The following is a 16824-nucleotide window of genomic DNA, read 5'->3' on the forward strand; positions in this document are numbered from 1 at the left end:
CATTTAAACTACTGGCCAAGTAAAACATACCTGTTCCCAGTGTATTGATGTACAGCTGGGTAGAAGTGTGCAGTGTCCAAGTCTGTGTGACAACACCCACCTGAACCACCACTAGTAAAAATGGAGGGCTTTTTTTTTGCAGCTGAATACTCCACACAAATGGTATCTATGCCCCTGGCCATCAGCATGTGTAGAAAATTTCTCAAGCGCAACTATATGCAAGCTGTCTGGTGGTGGCTTATGTAAACTAGTTATTATAATCCAGATGTATACACTGTACTGAGCCTTGATGGCTTGGCTTGACCATTAGACAGCTCCCAAAATATTAGAATATTGCAAACACCATCTCTGTTCAGATTAAGGCTGCTGATGAATGCTTATTCTGTAGTGTGTATGTTCTCCACTAGTGCACTGGTTATCGCTCTATCTAGTTTTTTTTTTTTTTTGTTCTTAAATCACCATCGCATATGCAGTGGTTAAGACTCTCCCCTTTTCTAAATGAACAACCACAAAATTCACACTTGGAGTATTGGTGCGGCATTGCCCTAGCTCTTAAGTGTCATCTACAAAATATTATTGTACAACTGTTCCAGAAGATCCTTTCAATTATAAACCAGTGGTTTTTGCTGTTGTCTTCAGTTACAGACCTACATTTTCTCTTAGGTTGAAAATGCTAAATAATTATATGCCAACCTTCAAGATCTTTAGGATGCCTGTAGTTAAAATGTCATGCTTATCAGGGTTTTGCTTCCTGTGCTTCTTTTTCTGCTACAGTGATTGGAACCAATCAATAAGTGTTAGACTGAGCATTTTCTGTTCAACAACTTGTAAATACAGCACCTGTGGACCATTTCTGCACGTCAAACAGTACCTGTTATTTTCCCATTCATTTCCTGAAAGAGCTCCAAGGTGTAATTCTCACTGGCAGAGCTAATTAAAGGATCTGCATTACTCTAATTAAATGGAAGAAATGCTTGGTTATTATGTCTTTTATAGTTCTGTCCAGTATTGCCCAGCTTGTGGAGTGGGCTTTCACAGTTTTTAAATGACACATTCCAGCATGTTCTGCCATATGTCATAGGTTTCTCGTTAACACATCTAATGAACTGGAAACAATTTGTGTGTAATGTTTGCTTTTGACATTATATGACCGTTACACTGAAAAACTTCTCACCAACATTTCCGTACACTTAATGCTTGTATCTTATGATCTTGTATGGGTGTAGAAGGAATGAAAGACATTTGGCCACTATAATCTCTGGTAATTATAGCAACCAATAATTGCTCCTAAGCATGTGTAAGTTCTGCCGATTTAAAAACAAAAATGCTGTTACTATTACCTGAGGACTGGGGTATTTAGTATATTGTGACTCGTTGAGGATGCTGGTGCCTTAAATGCTGGTAAAAGTTTAATATGTGGGCAGAATACAATTAAAGCCCAAAATGTAGCCACAGAAACAGGCAGTCAAATTAGACTTTGTACCAACAACCACTATTTTCCTGGTCTTACCTCAACTTTCCTGTTACAGCTGCTGTTGATTGAGTCTAAACTCAACCATTTAAAAGTCACCAGATGTAGACCCAGTTTATTCTGCAATGTAATAGAATGGTCCTGTAATGTAACAGAATGGACCTGGTCAGACACAGCCCCATCCCCCATCGATGTAAGGACACTTGTGATGAAGGTGTGGCTGTTACTCCGTTATGCCAGCACAGAGCACTGCAGTCAGAGGACTGAAAATAGTATGTTGGCGCGAAGGATGTATTTTGAAGCATTTCTTAGCAAATTGGTCACAAATGATAAAATTAGGGAGCAGAGGACCATAAAGCAATAAAAAGGTGGTGATACTTTAATTGGGCTTTAATAAAATGGTTCAGTTCTCCTATGTGGATATTTGATGCAGAAAACTGCTTAGATGCATAGTTGTGGCTATGTTGGTAGAGTCTGATTTTATAGCAAGCAGGCCTGTGCAGTGACAGTGAATGAACTATTCCTCTTACCACTAGAATCACAAAACATTTACGTCGGTGTATACAGTTACAATGCTGCCTAACTAATTCCATGTAGAAAAACGCCCCACTGTATGCAAATTTTCACTCTTGGAATTGAATCTATTTAAAGTAGATCTTCGTAATAAAACCCTGAACTCTGATTGTTCTTTTCTTTTTTGCCAGTTTGCTGACAAATTTCAGGAAGTTAAAGAAGCTGCAAAGTTAGCAAGAGACCGATCACAAGAAAAAATGGAGACTTCCAGCAACCACTCTCAGGTAGGTTCTTCATTTTAAACTAGAATAATTTAGAAGTATCTGAGGGAGAAATGTATGACTCCTGCTGTAACCTTGTAATAAATCTTTCTCACAAATCGCATCACTGTCCTTGTTTAGCACTGATTTGCCATTCAACAGAATTGATAAGTGTGTGTTGATAAGTGACTTTTAGCTGTATTGGGCAAGGCCTGATGTTCAGTGTTGTCTGAAAGGTAATGCCAGATATATTGCTCAAAGAAAAAAACCTTGTCTAAAACCAAAAACTTTTATGTTTGGGATATAAAGAAATCAATAATTTACATATTTCTTATAACCAATACTGCTGTTAACATTTGTGGAACATACATGAAACGTTGTTTTAAGGGAATTTATGGTTTGTGTATGTTTCGGAGCTCCCCTGGGGAAGTCCAAAAGGTAAACAGATTTGGGGTTCATTGTAGACCACAGGCTGAGTAATAGCTCAGTGTCAGGCTGCGGTAAACAAAGCAAGTAGAGTCCTGTCCTGTATTAAGAGGGGAATGTTTTGCAGGGACAAGTCTATAATTCTGCCACTTTATAGTTCACTGGTTCGGCCTCACCTAGAGTACGCGGTCCAGTTTTGGGCACCATTGAACAGTGGGGATGTCCTTGAACTGGAAAGAGTCCAGAGGAGGGCAACCAAACTCATAAAGGGGATGGAGGACCTTAAAATTGGTGGAGAAAAAAATGTCAGCACAGTTAAGGTGCCCATACACTGCTCGATTCTCGTACGAGAATCGCGGGAAATCCCGCGATTGTACAAGAATCGAGCTGTGTGAACGGAGACGTGCGACCGTTTCTACTGTACGGTCGCACGTCTTCCGTCGAACCAGCATGTTCGAAAACCAGCCGGGAATCGTACGATTCTCGGCTGGTTAGAACGGTGCTCAGAAGACAAATGCCAAACGGGCCGGTGTGCGCACGCGCACACTGCCCGTTCAGCATTGCGGTCATCGGAAGCCCGCCCCTCGGGGGCGGGCTTGCGATGATCAAGAGTGCGATCTGCCTGTCCAAGATAGGCAGATCGTACGTTTTTTTAATCCCTGTACAACCATCGCAAGACTAAGGTCTTGTGATGGTTGTATAGTGTATGGCCACCTTTAGATAAGTCAAGGTCTGGAACTCCCTGCCACATGCTGTGATTTCAGCTGAGTGTGGAATCATTCAAGAGGTGATTGGACGATTTCCTCAGGGACCGTACAGGATACATACTACACACCAATAGGACCATACACAAATAGGTTGGACTTGATGGACATATAAATTAAAGCTTTGGGCTGACTGGTCGCTATGGGCACCACCAGTTTCCCTTTGCACTAGGAATGAGGCCACTTGTAAGGCCGAGTTCTCTATGGTGAACTAGAAAAATAAACAAGTCTGTTTCAGTCACAAGCTGTTGAAGTCACTTCAAGCATTTCCATAGATTTTCAATGAAACCTCCAGTCCGTGCCTAATTGCTGTTGTTATTGCTTAACCCCAGGGCACAATCAGTGTGAGTGTATTTATAAAAACAGTATGTGTGCGCAGACCTCTTGCTCGGAGACTGACCTCTGCAGCTCCGGTAATTCTAGGATTAAACGTTGGCTGTACAACAATGGGTTGGTTTCCGACTCTTGATGCAAGCCATGTAGAGTATTTATGAGCAGGCCTGTAATATTGGACCATGGCTGTTTAAACCTGAAAATCTATAACAAGTTACCTAACAAATGGTGTTGGCTTACAGGTATCGAGCCTTGTTTTAAGATGTTGCTATAGCAACCAAAAGTAAAAGCAGGAGGCCCACCTACTCGGCGTGAATAAAACATGGTCAAGAACTAGAATCACAATCTGTTATCTCTATAAGAGCACCTTATTTCCTAATTTATTTTTCTTTTGGGTTTGTTTTTTTTTTGGGGGGGGTCTCGGCATCTGTTTTTTCTATAATACCAATTATAGAAAAAATGCCTATTGGACACATTGTCCATTAGGTTATCATATTTTTTTCAGTCCGCATGAGGTTTTCTGGAATGTTTTATTTGATGCATCCAGACTGATGACTGTGTCCTCTATGCTATTTCTCTTTTTTTTTTCTGAAAAAGTAGTGCTTTTGACCCGCAGGAGCATTGTAAGCTTTTTTTTCTTATACACATTTTTATGTCTTTATTATTAACCTAAATTGGAGCTACAACCTCCTATCCCTTACAGCCACTAAGGGGTCATCTTAGCCTCTTTTTGGATTGCAGTTGCCATGGCAGGGATCCCACTCTGAAAAAAGTAATTTCAGGGAGGTGCCCTTGTAATTTCAGGATGGTGCTCTCTAGGCAGAAAGCACCCCCCTGAAATGATGGGAGATAGCAAATAAGCTAATGCTTCCCTTGCTATCTGCTGGGTTTTTTTTTTTAGTATTCTTACAGCAGCTGCCATCAGAATAAAAAAAAAGAAATGAACAGCTAGAATGCAGCATAGAAATTAACAGCTAGAATGCTATTGGCTATTTGAATTTTTGCAATAGCCAATAGCAAGCTGCCTACTGCACCCGCTGTCTGCTGCTGTCAATCAGCAGAGAGAGGACCTGATTCACAGCAGCAGTGGGCGGGTGCAATAGCTAGTCTAGGGCGGTGCTGTTTTTTTCTTACTCTTGAGGGCGGCGCTGATTATCAGAGTTAAAAATTTAAAAAAAAGACAGCAGGGAAAGGTTTACTCTGCTAGATCGAGCAGAGAAAACCTTTCCGGGAGAAAATGTTTCTCTCCCGGGTGAGAAAGTCCGGGAGATTTGGGATGTCTGCCATGGTGTTGCACATGTGATCAGCTAGGACGATGGCCATTAAAGGTCTTGAAAGTTTAGTTGAGAGTCGAAATAAGCACACAGACAACCTTGACAGTTGGAATGCCTTGAAAGTAACTGTTTTTGGAGACATTAAATTGGTAGGTAAAGTTCTGCTGTATCTGCTCATACTAGAGGTTCTGACAAAATATAAGAACAAAGTTATACTCTCAAGACTTGCCTTTGCTCTCTTGTGAGTAACTTTTGCTTTTATTATATTTGCTCAATAAAAACCATCCACACTGGGGAAGGCGCCCCCTGTTTGTTCTATTTTGTCATATACTCCTTTCTCCCTGACTGATGTTAGGCTGCCTCCTGTTGAATTCCAGTGTGCCTATATATCTCCAGCGGCGGGATCATCTTTTGGCGCTAGTGGCTTACCATATCATACTAGAGGTTATTGGATCAAATAATGGGCAAATGTAGTCTTTTATAGGACGAACACAAATACATATTCTCAGTCTTCGATCATTAGATTCCTGCTTTTGTCTAGTACAGTTCACCTTGAAATAAAACCCTGGATGAACGCTTCACACATTTATTACTAAACTGCTTATTCAGTCAGTCAAGGTAAAGCGCGCATGTAATATGCCGAGTACAGTAACAATTCAGAAATTCTTTCTAGGAAATGGTAATCTGACTGCATTTTGAAAATCATATTTGCTCTTCTTTTTTTTTTTGTATTGAATAAGGCGAAATATATCCCAATCATAACAGCCACAGTCCGAATGGAAAAGCCTGTCCCCTGCCAGCATACTGCAGAGAAGGACCCTTGCTCTCTGGGGCATGCCTGAATGGATACAAATTGATTGGGGAGGTCGCGTAGGGTCCTCATATTACATAGCTTTGCTAGATCTAAAGTTGATTGTACAGAGCTGGTATGGCCCTTACCTGCTGCCGAACCCGCCGGCTTTCACATATGCAAAGAAGGACCCCAGCCTTGTGTAAGGCTCCCCTAAACACCTGTCCACATTCAGACAGGTGTTTTACAGGGCAGCCTTATCCAGCGCCAAGGTCTTTCCCCTGCGTTTGTGGAAGCCGGCAGTTCCTGCAGATGCCGCTAGTCTTGGAGCAGGGGGGTGCATTTTGTGCAGAATGCACCCTCCTTGCTATTATTAGTTTTGTATCTCGACACAAGACCGAGAATTAGCCAGAGTAGGCAGGTGCCTACTCTGCCTAAGGGTAAATCCAGCACTGACTGAATAGTAACGTGTGGTTGGCTGTGTGCTGCCCCCAGCAGGCATGCCTCCTTAAGCCATAGTCAACTGTACAGAAATCTGGCGCAACCACCATAACTAGAAGTATTAGATGCAGTAGAGGTGGGGAAGCACTAGTGAAGTCCCCATTAAAGTGCATAGGGATTTCTTTAAAATCCAGGGGTGTTTTGACCTTTTCTTTTTCACGGGGATATATATGAATGAGCCCTTTAAAATAAAAGCTTGAGGCTACATTTTTTTTTTTTTTTTTTTGTGAGTTTTAAAGTGCTCATTCAACCACATTACACATATAAATGTGTTCCTTTTGAATAACCCGCTACCCTTTCCTGGGGTGCCCTGCATTAGAAAAAAGGGGCAAGTTAATTTTTTTTGCTCAAAAGTTTTTATACCCGCATAAGAGTTACAAGCTACAAAATGGAAGTAGTACCCTTCAATACAGCAACCATGTTGCATTTACAGTCTAAATTAGGTAAAGGTGCTATGCAACAGTGAATAACAAATGAGAAAGACTAGAAGGGCTATTGACATTGAAGTCGGGGTCGCTGTGAAATGCAGAAAGTAACCTGCTTAAGATTAGAGTACTGAAAGTTATAAATGAATGGAGAAAGAGAAGCAAAACTGGGGAAGACATGGGGTGCAACACAGGAAATAAGAAAAACATAACCATAAGAGAATGTATAACAAGGTGTATTGGATTTAAGAAGGCCACGGTTAATTATTATAGGTAGGCTGAAGGTAATTGGTCAGGAATCCTAGCTTTTGAGTCAATGACAATAAACCAATAGGGTGGCTTTTGCTGAGCACATTTTTAAAATGAAAATTCTACTGCTATAAACAAATTATTAGCCCCCACTCTTCTCTATCTACAAGGGAAAACTGAGCAGGAATACTTGGAGGGAAAGTGGGTCTGCCTCCTGTTTCATCCACTATTAAAATAATGGGACCGGCACCTATGGAGGGTCTGGGGGATTAGCACGGGCAAGTGCTTATGTTTTTTTTTTCTTCCCCGTTCACATCCCACTGAACTGAATTGGGCTTCCTTAACGCAAAACACACCAGAACGAAAAAGTGCAAAGGGGCCCAATTGTTTTTTTTAACACCCCCTTTATGTGTTTTCCCTTCATCCCTGTGGAAAGTAGGCTTTGCTGGAAACTGTACCAAAGAAGCAACAAGCAGAACTTTTGTAAAGCCCTCCCAACATGAAAGCAGAGATGTGAATACAGCCTTACGATGAATGTAGTCGGACTTATGATTGCTGTAGGTTGGCATTTTTCCTTACACTGTATTGGTAAATATTGCCTTTTGGCAGTTCCTTCTCTGTAGGCCTGACTGAAACGTTAAGCTGCATTTTCCTGATTTTACTGTATGCATATTTATTCTGAATTCGCATCATTAAATCTATGCAGTCCTCGTGTTCCTCTTAAATGTTTCATACCCCGTGGCAAGGCTTGCTTTCATGTAATTAGCTGTTCGTCTGCTCCTGAATCAGACGGCATGTGTTGAGGATCATTGCTGCTCGTGCCTTGTGAAGAATATTTCTTATGAAAATGATTCTCTAAAGCCCAGGACGGTTATTATTAAAATGTCCCTGCTGATAAATGAGATGTTTGTCAAAAATGATGACAATCCTGCATTGTACTCGTCACACGGCCTCTTAGTCCCTCATAGTGATACTCTGTCGGTGAAATATAATAGAACAATTCTCACTTCTAGATCTAGCAAATATTTATATGGGTTCCAAGTCATTATCTTCTTGTCTCTGAGCTTTTGTAAGACTTCTGTAAAGAGAACGGTAATAGATTTAAGCACTGTGTTATGCAAGTAGTGGCGATCTGGAAGAAAAGATTGTTATTATCAAGGCCAATGACAAGAAAAGGCGGGGGGGGGGGGGGGGGAATTATATATATACACATCTAAAACATGCCAAAAAGCGCATGACCGCATTTGCAGAAACGCATCCAGATCTGGTCTGGAGATGGTGTGAACAAGCACTAAAGCGGGCCTTATCCTGCAGCCTTCCACCCCCACTGCACAGTAGGTAAAAATGCTCACAAAAGAAAAATGTAAAATCTTAGCTTGTACTTGTCCTCTCCATCCCCCGCTTTCTACAGCCATTGTTGACATTCCTCGGCTTCATTGCAAAATACTGGGAAAGCGGAGAACCTCCAAAATTATTTATGCAGCAATGTACTCTTGAGAGATTTGAGATCCTCCATTTTCCCAGGACCGCGCAAGAAGATTTAGTGAATTGCCCCTGCCTAGGCGAACAGAAGTTGGGTCCAAAGCATGACATAAATGGCTCGCACTTTGGACAATTCCTGCAGCATCGGCCGATATTCGAACTGTGGGCAGCCCTATCGGCACTTCCTGGCTCCACAAAAATACAATAGGGAAATATATCAAAACTAGAGCAAACAGAATCTGGAGCAGTTGCCCATGTCTACCTATCAGCTTCTCTCTTCCATTTGTTCAGTTAAGCTTTGAAAATGAAAGAGATGCTGATTGGTTGCCGTGGGCAGCTGCTCCTGGTTTTGTCTGCTCCAGTTTTGATAAATTTCCCCCCCAATGAATACAGTAACCAGCAGGAGAGATTCTTCCATCCATGTGGATGGAGGAATTGATTGATTTGATAGATTTTTCTTGTTCAGCCCATGGGGATAAATGAGAAAAACCTCATTGTGTGTGGCTAACCTAAGATTTAAAACCTCTGCAAGATTCCCAATCTTGCAGAGGTTTTAAATTTCTTTTAGTGGGTGGTTTTACTTTGGGATGAAGCTCATGTTTTCATTGCTGAGTAACAAGCAGAGAAAATCAATGCTTAGTACACAATAGCAAAAAGCCACATGGTTCCAGTATTCTGGATGGTGCCCTATACTATCTGCAGGGTTTATTTACTATTACATAGCAATGATAACCTGAACAGTGACAGACTAGAGAAAACATGTTATACTGAGTGAACTACTGCATTCTTTTCTTGGAGACCCACTCAGTTTAATTATCCTTTTAGTGCATATAATAGTGCAATTTGAATCTTTGTCTCGGATGACTTTAACAGTCTGTTCGTGTGTTTTGCCAAGAAGAGCGGAATATGCTTTGTCCCTAATCCAGTATTGACTACTTGAAGCGTTCCATAAACGAGAAGACTTTGCCGAGTGTATATATAGTTAAGGTCCTTGTTTGTATAATTCACAGTAAGCCTCAACAACCATTTAAAAGACTAATCGTGTGTAATAGATCTCAACAAGTGTGCACCATTTAATAGGCAAGGCCCTGCATCTTAGCAGTTAATATAACAGCTTGATATCCAGATTTTCCTGAATCTGCCAAATCAGAAGGCATCTTCTAGTACCATCCTTATTAAAGGTTCTCTGTAATTTGACATGAAAGCTTGCAAATCCTTCTGTAATTCCTATCATTTTCTGAGCTCACACACACTGACAGACAAGGGCCTCTCCTCTGGTACTTGTGTGTATCACGGACTTTTCAATGTATCGCTGATGCTGTAATGTACTCTTCAGGGATGAAACCGACTGTTTGAAAACATAGGACTTCTAATGTATTCAAGCATTTTTCTGGAGTGAAAAAACTTAGATGGGAGGGATGGTCTTTTCTGAAATCCTGAAAATTGTCGTCTCTACATAATGTAGTATGCTATAAAATAACAACCAGTGTAGTAACTTTCCATTACTGCACATCCAGACTGTCCTGATTTTTGATTGGTTGGTACCAATTTTATGGCCGATTGAAGAAGTGTGATTTACCAAATAAAGCCGCGGTATGTCTCCAACACTAATCTTCAAATTGTGCGAATATTTCAGAGGCACTTGAAAGAGTCTCTTGCTATCCTATATGATAGACCCAGCTTGATGTGTAGGTAGCTCATTAGCTTTATGGTTAGGCAGCTCAGACAATCTCCAACAGGAGGCACTGGGAGTAACTTGGGGACAGGAAGCAGAAGAGCACTAGACCAAAACGGATGTTCTAGTCCAGTGGTGGCGAACCTTGGCACTCCGGCTGTTTTGGGTGTCCATGAGGCATTGCAAGGCTCTGACAGCCACAGACATAACTCCCAGAGGCAGATGCATGTTGGTATTTGTAGTTTTGGAACAGCTGGAGTACCAAGGTTCGCCACCACTGTTCTAGTCCATTAAAAAAATGTAATCAATGTGTTTGGTAGTTCTCCCAAAATTTGTAAATTGCAGGCAGTGCCATTTGCAAATCTATACATTTTGGGAGAACTACCCATAGCTGCAATATGTTCTAAATTCTGAATCTTGCTTTGCTCTGAGTCCAGTCCTTCATTCTCATCGTTTTCCAAGCCCTGAGGAAATGGGTTATGTTTGCCCCTGAAACACTTTGGTTGTTTGATCGACCTAACTACAACACTTTTTATCCACTTTGTTCTTGCACTCTCTTCTGTTTTCTGTCTCTTACATGTCAATGGCAAGGCAAACACATGTGTGGTTTGTGGGGACTGGCATTTTAAGCTGGATTATGTCTCAAATTTTTTTCCTTGTTTTACATGTCTAGGAGTCGGGTCGGGAAACACCATCATCCACTCGAGCGTCTAGTATAAATGGAACAGATGATGAGAAGGCGTGCCACGGAGGACCCCCTGACTCTGAACTGAAGACTGAGAACGATAAACTAAAAACCGCCCTTGCACAAAGGTAACTTGCTGATTGAGCTTCCTTGTATATATGACACAACCATTTGGTGGTTTTCCTGTATACAGATGTCTACCAGGACACATGCTCAGGATCTCCTGCTCACTAGGTTTCACTGACTCAGTTGTCTATTGAGGGTTTTCATTTTTTTTGGTATACTGTATCTAGTGTTCTTTTATTATATCAACTAGACTTGTTCAGCTTGTACAAACTGCTTATTTAGTTCTAATGTGTGTCAAGAACATACCCGAACATTTATTGCTAGATGAAACTTCTCAAAGTCAAAAAAGTTTCAAGCTATTTCAAATGCTGATTAAATCACTTACAATGGATACTGCTTCTTGATGTGTAAATGTTGTAGTTTCCTGCAGAATTCTCCTGGTCCCCTGAGCACTGACCCTGAAATCATGTAATAAGGTGGCTCCTTTCCCTTGCAGGCCCATGAGGCCACCCTTGTGTGTGCTAGACAGCTGTGTGTGTGTGTCCACTAATATACAGACCACCAAGGCAAGTCACTACCCTGCTCCTCCCTACTTTCTCTTCTCCCTTCTATAGTTTCCCTAAACTAGTAGACGGGCAGGACAGTTTATTACTTAAAGGAGAACTATGGGGTTAAGGCTTTTCCCCATAGTTCTCCTTAGGGTAACGGGAGGACACAAACTAGCGTCCTCCCATCACCCTAGGCTCAGTATACTGAGACGCCGCAGCTGAAGCGGATCCCGGCAATTGTCTGGATCCGCCAAGCAGCGTGACTGACAGCTGGCTCTGCCTATCTAGAGGCAGAGCCAGCTGTACCCACCCCCTCCCCCGTCCATTCCCGCCAGGAGATGAGTGAAAAGCACTCACCTCATAGTTCTCCTTTCAATAACTGTTCCAGGCATGCTGACACCATTGGTTGGATAATGTAACTAGAATAAGAGATTTTCATAAACATTCACACTTCTCCCCAGTCCTTGGACAATAATATTCCTCCTTGACACATTTAATTGTGTTTGGATTAATGTGCCCTGTGTGGATATAAATGCTGGGGACAGTTCCTAACACTTCGTAGAACTGGAGAAGTGGCTTGGATAAGAAAACATAATCAGCATTACAGAACGAGTCCAGTGGGATGCAACAAACTACTGCTAGATACAATGATTAAGTGATACAGATTCTACTTTCCCTTTATAGTAGTCTGTTTGATATCTTTTATGAAACCTGGAATTCCGAAGTGGTATTCTACTATCTATAGAAAGTGGTGCAATTGTCCATAACAAACTCCTAATGACCGCAAAAACAAATGCAGATCTGATTGGTGTGCGTGCCATCTTGTGTCCACATATTTGTGGTATATACACTGTAGATTAGGATGGCCAGTACTCGGTAGCAAAATTTGTGACCGCAGTCAGCCTCGTCAAGGAGTAGGTGGAATACTCTCTTCTGATCTAATTCCAATTCCTCTTCAGGCAGCACTTTTGTTATTGTGTATGCTAACTGCACTGCCTGGTGCTCAGCAGCAGTATCTGACCAGCGGGATTCATTAAAGATGAACTCCAGGCAAGCAGCTAAATACAGTTTTTCAACATTAAATGCACTGTTTATTTGAGTAACGGAGCAAGGGTTTACAGCATGCTGGGAGACAGGCTATAGGAGACTACATATTTTACAAAGCTATCACTTACAAGATCATGATACAAGTATGGTTAACATTCACTGAATGCTGGCTGTGGGCATCAACATTTGATGGTTTGCAGGAAGTGTGCTGCACAAACTAGACTATAAATCTATAATCTTTAGAGCCTGCTTTTTATTTGTATTCCAGACATCCCTGCCAGACAACACAACTAGGTCCTTCACTTTCATTGCAACTGCTTTGTCAAGCTTGCAACCTGCTGATTGAATAGTAAGACTTGTGATCAGCTCTGGGCAGGAGGCGCTGTACAATATGACGGCTGCCACTGCCTGCAGTTGTTCATATGTAATTGCACATGCTGCAATTACCTGTGGACGATTGCGGGTAGTGGCAGTTGACATTGCATTGTTCAGCGCCTGTAGCTAATCACATGATTCTCAGAGGAATTCTTGAGGCTCATGCCATCAACCCCATTCACAAATGTGAATAGGGCCTTAATGCCAAGTGTGTATTGTCAGGAAGTGGTAAAACTACACTCCAGGCAAGTGGGTAAATAAACAGTTGACCGACATATGGCAACTGGCTTATCTGCCAAAAGGTTCATAATTCTGGCCAGCCACTTTTATGATTCATACACCTTTTGTCAGACCGCACAGCCAGGAAGATGAGCAGATATGCTAACAAAAGATGGGAACAAATGGAGCAGAGTGATGACTGATTACTGTGCTGCTGATCCTTTTTGTTCAATCAGCAGGCTAGGGGTGGGGAGGCGACACCACTCTAAAGGTGGCCATACACTGTACAACCATCGCAAGACCTTAGCCTTGTGATGGTTGTACAGGGATTTAAAAAACGTACGATCTGCCTATCAAAAAAAATGTTGCCTCCCCACCCCACTCTGCTGATTGGAAAGAGAAAGATCAGCAGCATAGTGATGAGTTTTCACTCTCCGCTTGTTCTTTCCTCCCATCTGTTGTCACTATGTGGACTCCAGCATGGTGCTTTTTTTTCTGCCTGGAGTTTAGCTTTAAGTGGAAACTCATGTCAGCCACCTTCCTCCCTCAGCCACAATAATGGATTCTTAATATAAAGCTTTGCTTTTGCTCCTAACAACAATTGAATTGATTCAGTTAGCTTAGTACATCCTGAAATTTCAATCCATGTGTTGAAAAACATAGACTCTAATATAATGACCTTTTGTGTCCTAGATCTGTAGTTGTTAGGCCATAGTACTGTACATATTATGGCATGTTTTTCATAAAAATCAGATATAAATAGAATTGTGATACAATATTTGGAGCCTTCAGCTATTGTCACTTGAATTTGAGATAGACGTGGCCGCCATATATCCAGAAGGCATAATGCATCATAGATGATCCCATGGGCAGAAGCATGAGCAGCATTTGGCTCAGAAGTCACAGTAAATTATGGTGACATTGCCCACTGCTCACATATGAGGAATAACAGAAAAGTCGAAAGAAACCATTTACTCCTGGCAGTGTACAAACCCTTGTCTCCAATAGTCTATGATCACTCTAGAAATCGCTCTAGGAAATCTACTGCTGTTTAGCTCACACAGAATATTGTTATATTGACATTTGCAAGAGAAAAATATTATAAAATCCAGCTCTGAGGACTACATAAGAAAAAGCCAGCATATGTATTCATATTGTGTTCAGGATATGTAATGACTAATTTCATTTTTCATGATAAAGACCAACTTCTATTCATGGACCCTACAGCTCTAAGATTTTTTCTTTCTTCTCATTGTTACTAGATGTATAATAATGTAATAAGCTTATGAACATTCTCTGTTTTTGTTTTGTTTTTTTCATTTGAAGAAGATGCATCCTTCTCACTTCATCTCGCATACATATATACATCTATACATTTCTATATATGCACAAGCAGTTGAAGGTCCTTTTTGACTTGTCAGGTGCACAATTCATATAGAATGAATAGTGTGCCTGCAGAAAGTTATTAAGGTCAGCTGTGTGTGAGTGAAAGTGGGATGAAAGCAGCAGGAATGGACACAATAATGGTCTTATGATCCATGGTGTCTAATAGTTTCTTTGATGCTATACCACTGATCATTATTCTTTCTGTTGAACTATCTTTTTGCTCCTGAAAGTTGGTAAAATATGTGACAACTATTGACTGGTATGTTAATTCTTGGCCACTTAAAAGCTGGTGTGGGCCTTACGGCATCAAGAACTTGTGAAAATATCTCCCCTTACTAGTGTCAGTAACCCTCCCCTTACCTGATCCCTTCAAATTTAACCTACCCTTTATGGGTTGGTAACATTTAACCGCCTCTTTAATACTTAACCCCCAACCTAACCCTATTACTTGTAATAACACCTTTAGGCCTTGTTCACACCAAGCGTGTTCCAGGAGCAGAGCAGTTACAGACCGGATCAAAACTGCGTCCAATGTATTCCAATGGTATTTTGGGCTCTAGTTCACAGCGCAGCGTTCAGTTCCAGAGCATGTAAAAAAAACTGCAGCAGGCCCTATTTTACCTGCTCTGGAACGCATGCAAGCGCCCTGGAACACACTGAAAGCCCATTTTAAACTAAAAAAAAACATTTTTTTTTTAACCAAAAACGGTCTGGAACGCATCAAAAACGCAGCACAACCCACTACACTGCGTGTGCAGAAACTCATGCAGATCTGGTCTGCATTTGGTGTGAACAAGCCTTTTAAACTCTTCACAATAAACTAACCTTAGGTGGCATGTTTGGGGCCATAAGCAGGCTTAATACTCCTTTGCAGCCCTCGGCTGGTTTAAAATGATTATTTTGCCAAAAAGTGGTCAAAAAGCTGTCCCTGCAAAAGAAGAAAGAAAATACTTGGCTGACTCGCTGCCTGCGCTGCAGAATGACACGCTGGTGCAGAGATCACCTGATGAAGTCTCTACAGAAACAATCACTTCTAGGATTGTCAAATTCCTTGATCCCCACTGCACTCATTGGTTTCTCCTGGCCTCTATATCATTGTGTCCTATAGTGATGTAGGAGTCGGTGTAAGATCTCTGAGTGCAGCAAGGGATCAGGAGTGTCTGTTTCTGAAAAGACTTCAGCTTTAGAATTTTGCTACATCAAAGTGGCTTTAGCTGTACGAGCAGAGGTATAGGTAAGGATTTACTTTTTCTTCTGCAGGGATACTTTTTGTGTGCATCAATTTTCAGCGACACGATAAATTGGTGTAAATTGTTTCCATAATTTTAGAATAGAACTCTAGGATTTTTTAAAAAACATCTGTAATGTAAATATAAATTGTTTTAAGCTGTGTATGACAATTTCAGTATGTGTGTAGTTACCGTAATATGCTTACGTTCGTTCAGCAGAAGTACAAGAAGAGTGGCTTTGCCAGCTTTGGGCTCTCCCACATGGAAGCCATAGTGTTTGTCCACTTCTCTCTCTTGCTCATTCACGGAATGCTTTGTATTCTATGAATGGGTGTACAGTATAGTAAACAAAGTGTTCTGTGAATGGCAACGGGAGCGATAGGGCTGACTAACAACACTGCGGCTTCAGAGTACAATATGAGCTCTTCTGTCACAATGCCATACGTATAGAGAGAGCGATGCTATCCATCATGAATTAAATATTACAGTAACCACACACACACAAGCAAAATATAAAAATAAGGGAAATGTTGATAAATACGTCACTTCGAAACATGCCAAAGTATTCTATATCCTTTTTAATCTCCTACACATTCACCTGACATTCCTTCAACCTATTTTTGGAACCAACCTACCCCCCATGGGCAATGAAATGACAGGGAATTCCTTCAGACACCGCTGAAACATGGAAATAAATATTAGTATTTAACATGTTTTTTTGTGTTTTTATTTACTTTAAATTTCTTACCTGCATGCATGGTAAAATGGTTAGGGGTCCAAGGGATACCTAAAACCAGTTTACTAGGGAGGTGCAACCACCTGGTTGCCACCCATGGAGTCAGGTAAGCCACCCCTTGCTGACACCCCTTCTTGGCACTGGCGGTAACAAAGAGCCTGGTGGCTTTAGGAGGGGTTAGCAGGGAGGAAGCAATCGTATATTTACAAGCCCCCCTCCCGCTTGCTAACACCTCCTCCTGGGCACCAGGGGTACTGAAGAACCTAATGATGTAAGCACCAGTGCTTTTGGGGAACCGCTCTTAAAACACTAACTACTTAATAGTGAGGACCATGGGACTGCATGTTAGCTTAGTATGGTGACACTGGCC

General features: G+C 41.4%; 1 protein-coding gene across 1 annotated transcript in view; it reads left to right on the forward strand.

Moving 5' to 3' along the window:
- Window positions 1–16824, forward strand: part of HOMER2 (homer scaffolding protein 2) — a 129725-nt gene that overhangs the window by 71174 nt on the left and 41727 nt on the right. The window contains exons 4-5 of the mRNA XM_018576682.1: window positions 2176–2268; window positions 10837–10976. Coding sequence (XP_018432184.1) covers window positions 2176–2268; window positions 10837–10976 — 233 coding nt within the window. The remainder of the gene's footprint in view (window positions 1–2175; window positions 2269–10836; window positions 10977–16824) is intronic.

This window comes from Nanorana parkeri, unplaced genomic scaffold, assembly GCF_000935625.1.
Source record: "Nanorana parkeri isolate BGI_ZX_2015 unplaced genomic scaffold, ASM93562v1 scaffold74, whole genome shotgun sequence".
In the NCBI taxonomy this organism is placed as follows: Eukaryota; Metazoa; Chordata; class Amphibia; order Anura; family Dicroglossidae; genus Nanorana; species Nanorana parkeri.